This window comes from Vanellus vanellus (assembly GCF_965231255.1).
Source record: "Vanellus vanellus genome assembly, chromosome: Z".
Lineage (NCBI taxonomy): Eukaryota > Metazoa > Chordata > Aves > Charadriiformes > Charadriidae > Vanellus > Vanellus vanellus.
In genome coordinates, this window is record NC_138908.1 from 25,643,132 (window position 1) to 25,649,602 (window position 6,471).

The 6,471-nt window shown below is 53.2% G+C and overlaps 1 protein-coding gene across 1 annotated transcript; it reads right to left on the bottom strand.

The window, feature by feature from the left end:
- Nucleotides 1-678: 678 nt before the first annotated feature.
- LOC309683185 (tektin-3-like) lies at nucleotides 679-5,807 on the bottom strand (the record flags this gene model as incomplete). The annotated part of the gene is made up of 7 exons (XM_082497386.1): nucleotides 679-895; nucleotides 2,002-2,156; nucleotides 2,984-3,206; nucleotides 3,695-3,838; nucleotides 4,088-4,158; nucleotides 4,620-4,703; nucleotides 5,250-5,807. The coding sequence occupies 7 exons, from the start codon at nucleotides 5,805-5,807 to the stop codon at nucleotides 679-681; spliced, it is 1,452 nt and encodes a 483-aa protein (XP_082353512.1).
- Nucleotides 5,808-6,471: the final 664 nt, after the last annotated feature.

Below are 6,471 nucleotides of genomic sequence, written 5' to 3' on the forward strand. Positions count from 1 at the left end.
TGAGATGTGCTGGCTACGCTGCAGGACACCTGAAGTCTTCCAGCGATGAGGCAAGAAGGAAACACCAGTGAAATACCTCCAAGGAATGAAAGGGTGATATCACCTAAGAAGGTGATATTTGAAAAGTCATGGCAGTCAGGGGAAGTCCCCAGTGACTGGAAGAAGGGAAATGTGGCACCCATTTTTGAAAAAGGGGGAAAGGGGGAGCCTGGGAAGTCCCCAGCTGTCAGCCTCACCTCTGTGCCTGGGAAGATCCTGGAACGGACTCTCCTTGAAGCTATGCTAAGGCCCGTGGAGGACAGGGAGGTGATTCGAGACAGCCGGCATGGCTTCACCCTGTGCTTTTCCCACATCAGACAGACTCAAAAGGAGGCAGACACGACAGTTTTTCTCCTAAAATCACCGACTGAGAGGGTAGGACTGAATCCCCGTGGGTGGATTTACTCTTAGTCGCTTACAAAGTATTTTCAGTGACTTTCTGGCACACCGTGAAAGTACAGTGGAAAGAGAAAAACCAAAGGCAAAAAAAATACCGGTAGACCGTATAACACACAAAAAGATCATTTAATTTCTACTCATGGCTTTCACCAGGAAGTGAAACTCTAATCAAGTATTTCCAAAGCATCTTAGCCAAACTGGGAATCCCTCCCACAACAGATTCAGTGAGTTCAGCTGAGCCTAAATGGAACCCAGCAGCCGCACCGTGCTGGGAAAGGTCTTGCGCATGCCCATGCACTTCTCCTCATCAATGAAGAGTGTGTTGGCTTTGACGGCCAGGTCATGCTGCAAGACCGACTTGGTATGAACCAGCATTTGCAGGGTGTCCTCGGTGTCTCTCAGGCGCTGCTGGAGGCTCTGGACCGTCTCGTTGATTTTGTGGACCTCGTTGACAAGGCTGGAAAACAGCAAGAAACCCTGGTTAACAGTGCCATCGTGGGGGTGGTTTCTAGCGTGGCATTGCTGAAGGGCCCCTTGGTCACAGGATTTCCCCCTTCAGCGTGCTCAGACTAACTCAGACCCCCCGTTTCTGGCAGACGCATGGGAAAGCTGAGGGCAGAGCTCCTCCAGACCTCAGCGGGGAGGCATGGTTAAGTCTGCTCAAAGGCTTTGGCAACGCGCAGCCGCCTCTCCCAGAGCAGCTCGGGCCAGCAAGAAGAGGGATGAGCAGGTGTGGTTTCCTGTTCCTGCTTGGTTTGGGGGGTTTGTTGGCTCCCCCTCCTGGATTTCCCTGTGCAGGCATCCTCCCCATGCCCACAGATGCACACAAAGAAAACAGGACATCTGGGAGAGGCTAAAAGTGAATGTGAAACAAGGGGAGGATGGAAAAAACCCTTGTTGTACGAGATGCTGCAAAGGCTGTGGGGCTGGGTTTCAATTGCTCTGAAAAGGCTTCAGCTGGAGTCTTGCCCAACGGGCTCCCAGGAGGGGTGAACTTTGGGGTGCCTCAGAGGGGGTGCTGCTGGGCGCTCAGGCCAGCCTACTCCTCCACAGCTCCTCGGCGTGCAATCCCAAACAGACCACTGTGTCCTTGAAAGGATTTCCAGTGTCCTCGGAGAAGGTGAGGACAGCCCTTTCTGCTTCTCCATAGGGGGCACCCTTCCTTGCAGTTCCCCAAAAGGAAGGGCCTAAGGGATCTCAGCAGGATCCTGTTGGAGAGTAAAGGGCTCGTCCTTCAAAACTGAGCACATCCAACTGCCGGGAAGCAGGCTGGAGAGAAGATGGGGCTTACCCAAGCGGGAAGAATCCATCCCCTCATGGGGTGCCATCAGGCTATACCCGGCCATGGTGTACAGCCTCCTTTGTGGGCGCAGAGCTCTCCCAGCACCCAAAGGCTGCAATACCTGCTCATTGCTTTTGATTATAGCAGTGCACTTATGGAAGGACTGTTGAAAAAAAAGCCCATGCTTAATTTTTCATGCAGTGCTACTCCCGGGTGCTACCCTCGGGTGCTACCAGCCGTAACTCCTCAAGGAGCCCACCAGACCCACACTCCTGCCTTACCGGAGCTGGGCAGTGTCCCGGCACAGCTCCACGTTTGGTCTGCGTGTGCGCTCGTCCAGCCGGCTCTGAGCCACTTTTAAGGAAGGCCCTTGGTCCCTAATGGCCTTTTGGATGGCTTCTAAGGTCTTCTCCACCTGGAAGATTTCCTGCAGCGTCTGGCGTAAAAAAGAAACCCATGCACAAATTAAAAAGTATCTTCTCAAGTGACAACATAATTACCCTTTCCTCTTGTCCATCTGCAGAACAAAACAAGTTCAATAAGCAGACCCTGGGCTCAGACCCCTGTCATTCTGCTACACATCAAGGCGCAGAGCCAAGAGTAATTTTTCTTCAGGGAAAAACCTCTCTTGGCTCTTGCTGTCACATCAGAGGAGGTTTTGGAGCACTGATGGACCTATTGAATTCCCAGCTTCCCAAAATTACCGCTTGCTGGAACTAATCATCCATCAACAGTAACTCAGAGAGGGAAGGTTCTTCATGGATCCTCACTGAAAGACGTGGCATCAGCTCGCAGTGCTGCAAGCCCCGTCTTCCCTCAGTTACTCAATACAGTGTCGGGCACGTTTCAGGAAGCTTTCTATGAGACCCACAGCTCTGAGGCAGGTGTCCATCACTGATTTCCACTGACTCTGCTCGGCAAAGCAAACACACGCATGCCCATGCAGCAGCCCCAGAGCACGGAGAGTGAAAGCACGTCCTTGGAGGAGAAGCAAGCCTGCAACCCCCCCAGCAGGCAGCCCAGCAGAGGCCCAGCAAGGCCGTTCTGGAGGGCAGCCAGCGCTTCTGAAGGAACTACCAGGAGATGCAACCAGCATTGGCATTTTCTGCTGGCAATCCCTGTGCTTCCAGGCTGCCAGTGAGGACGTCGTAGCAAAAACAGATCCCTTGAGATGAAATTACGGTGCCAACTCCTAAGGGTCCCACCTCAGGGGTGTCACTAGGAAGTGACAGTGACACACCGAAAGGGAGGGGTTCCGACTACCTTGGCCAGGTGGGTCCGGATCTTGCTCTTGGCATCGGCTGTCTCGCTGATGCGTTTGGTGAAGGCGATGTTCACCCTGTTGAACTGGCTCCACATCTCGTTTGCCGCCACCACCAGCAGGTTCTCGATGTTGTCCCGCAGCTTGGAGGAGGCCGCCCGTTGGCTCTGTGAGCGGAGGATGTTGTCGTCTGTGATCTTGGCCCAAGAGTCCGGCACCGAGATCCTTCAGGAGGTGAGGGGGAAGAAGAAGCCCCGGTAAGCCCGTAGTGCTGAAGCTGGACGTGGGCAGGCATGAAGCCTGCCTGGGAGCAGCACTGATTAAATGTATCTGAAATCTCCGTCTTTAATTTGAGCATAGGTTGTGGTTTAACTCTGGCCAGCAGCTAGGACCACACAGCCACTCTCAATGGAGGGGAAAGAGAAAGACCAGGACTCACGGGTGGAGATAGAGACAGTTTAATACAACAACAACAGAAAATAGGAATGAGAAGAAGAGTACGAGTAAGGGTAAGAATAAAGGTAAGGTTAACAATAACAATAACAGTAAGAATAACAATAAGCAGAGAGAAATGTTCCCACTCAGGCAGCTGTCTCCAGGCGGGATGGACGTGCCTTGACAGTGGGCTGGGGACAAGCAGCTCCCTGCCAGGGAGAGGCACCGTGCATCCCGGGCACAGCTTGCTGCTGGCGTGCCGCCCAGCGTGCACTCACGTGGCATCGACCCGCTCCACCGCTGGGTAGTAGCTGATGCCGTGGGAGGTGCTCCTCAGGTGGTGACACTTGTCATCGATGCGGTGGGCCGCCTGCTTGTGGGCCAGGTCCCTCTCCAGCTCGTGCTGGGCCGCCCTGTTGGACCTTCAACATGCAAACAACAGCCATCGCTGGGGATGTTCAGGTGGAAGGGCTTCCTCCCCGCTCCAGTTCCCCGCAGCTCCCTCCCACGCAGCTCTGTCATCCCATGAGCATCACTGCCCACTTCCCGGGGAGCCCGCCTGGCTTTTCCATCTGCAGGGTGTGGGGAGAGGTCGGGGTCTGCTGGGGGTCCACATCACAACTGCAAATGCACATCAGCCCTAGGGCATGACATAAGGAGCTCCTCCTTACGTGAGCTGGGCTTTGGCTTCATCCAGGTACCGCTGCATCTTCTCCTGGCACGACCTGATGACATTGACTTCCTGGGTAAAGGACACATGGCCCCATCATCAGTGTCTGTACTCAGTTGTCCTGATGCCACTCGTCCCCTCAGACCTCCCCAACCAAGCACACAGCAAGAACTTGCCTGCTTGTCTTTCTGCCCAGAGTAAACAGGCAGGGAGTGGAGAAAGTGCCCCCAAACTGCGTGCATGTCTTTAGTGCACTACTCCCTGAAGAGGGACACAGAACCCCCACACGCTACACAAACACGCAGCTGCTCTTCAGCTATTCCATCCTCTGTACGGCCAAGTCATACCCACATGGCGTGGGCATGCTGCTGCCTGGGGGAACACCATCCCCTGGCCCAGCAGGTTTTGGGGGGTTGAAGAGCTGAGCACCTCCCCAGCAGTAAGGAGCCAGGTAGGGAAGAAGGCTGCAAAGCCTCTGTAGGGCAGTTTAGGTAAAACTGGCTTTAACACATGATCTGGGTGGCCCAACTTACCGTGAAGAGCTCTTTCTCCACATCATCATGGACGAGGTCAATGCCCATCCTCTTCTCCCGCTGAAGCAAGCACTGCTGAGCGACCTGTTGGGGACATGCCATCACTGTCGGTGCAGGGGCAGGATTCTCTATAGAGAGAGTCCCCATCTCAAGAAACGGAAGAAAAGAAATTCTAGGCGGGCACAGAGGGGACACCAGGGGAACAAAGTGCCCAGGGCGGCTGCTTCAGCTGACTACAAGCAACCGAACTGCACCATACACATCAAATCAACATGAGGGAGCACACATGTCCCGGCTGCAACCAGAGCTGTGGCACAGGCACCTGTGTCAGCCTTGATGCTGACCTCCCCAGGGTGTTGTAGGAAGACATGGGCTTCTGTCTCCCAGTCCAGGAATTTGGATGTTCCGCCTACACAAATATTTGGTTAAGCAAATGGAGTTGTGATGAGCTCATAACGGGCTGATAGGGGATGCAGCAGATGGGAAGACATTGCAAACTTAACTTATGGTCTCTTCATAAAAACTCTCTAGGTCTTGCGGAGCTGCAGTGGAACTTAGTTAGACATTTGAATGGCTGCAGTTGTTCCAGCAGTAGGCTACAGCTTGCAGCCCACTGGACAGAGTGCTTACCTGGAGAGGGGCCTCCGTCTCGGCCAAGGCTCTTTCTAGTCTCTTCTTCATGTCTGTGAGCGTGTTGGTCTCCCCGATCATCTCATCCAGCTCACGGCAGAGCTCCCCTTTCCAAAACTCAATAGCATTCACACGTCCTCCCAGGCTTTTGGTGCTTTCTTCTTGTGTTTTCTTTGTCTGCTGGTATTTATCCCCAATCATGCGGGTGGTATCAACTCTCAGAGCCTCCGCATTGTGCCGGGAAGTCTCTGACTCTTTGTACTTGGTCAGGTTGGACCTGTACCAGTCATCAGGGGTGTAGCGGGTGAAGAGGGTTGTTCTGTTGGAAATGTAAGGGAGCTTCTCGCTGGTGGTCATCCCCTGGGAAGTTTTGGAAAAGGGAGCCAAAGTTGGTTTGATGGCATCTCTTTTAGAGTAGGTGCTGGGCATCCAGGGGAGGCTGGAGCTCTGAGGCAACGGGTAGTACGGGAAACGGTCTTTATAGCTGGCAGTCATGGTGTTGATGGCAGGCAGAACCTTGGCATGTCTTGCCGTTAAGGGAAAGCCGACAGCCTCCATTCCTGACCACTGCTCTTCAAGTACTTGTCCTGCACAGAGGAGGAGATAGAAGACAACTTCCCTCAGTCAGCTCCTGCACTTGCCTTCCTTCTTACAGCAACACATGCAGCTTCTAACACAAACAGCAATGCACACAGCACCCACAGGTCACCTGTACAGGCCTAAAACTCTTGAAAGCAAATGCCTTCTCACAGCACCCCAAGCATTTGTATCCGGAAAGGGATTTGAATTTGTTTAGTATCTAGCCTCAAGTATTGAAATGCGGAGAAAAGCAAAGCATGGCTGCTCAGGAGAATGACAGATATTAGCCTTCATTCTCCTCAAATCTGTCAATCCCGTGAAAGTGTAGCTGGTGATTGTCTTGTGTTCATTGGCTTCTTTTGGTTGGCGTATGTGCTGATCTTCTAGTACTCCAGATGTCCTTTTCTCTTTCAAAGTGCCCTTTCCAGCCCCGATAGCTGCGCCCCTTTGGACCAACCCAGTGTGATTGGTGGGTCAGGGACTCAATCCTCACCCCCCACCTTCACTTGCATTGATGCTTTGCAGATCTATATCCAAATTTGACCCCCCTCCAGCTATTTCAGTCTCAAGAGAACAGCCCTCTCTTGACTTGCAAAGGAAGAAAAATGCCTACGCCTCACCTGACGTAAAATCGATGCACTTG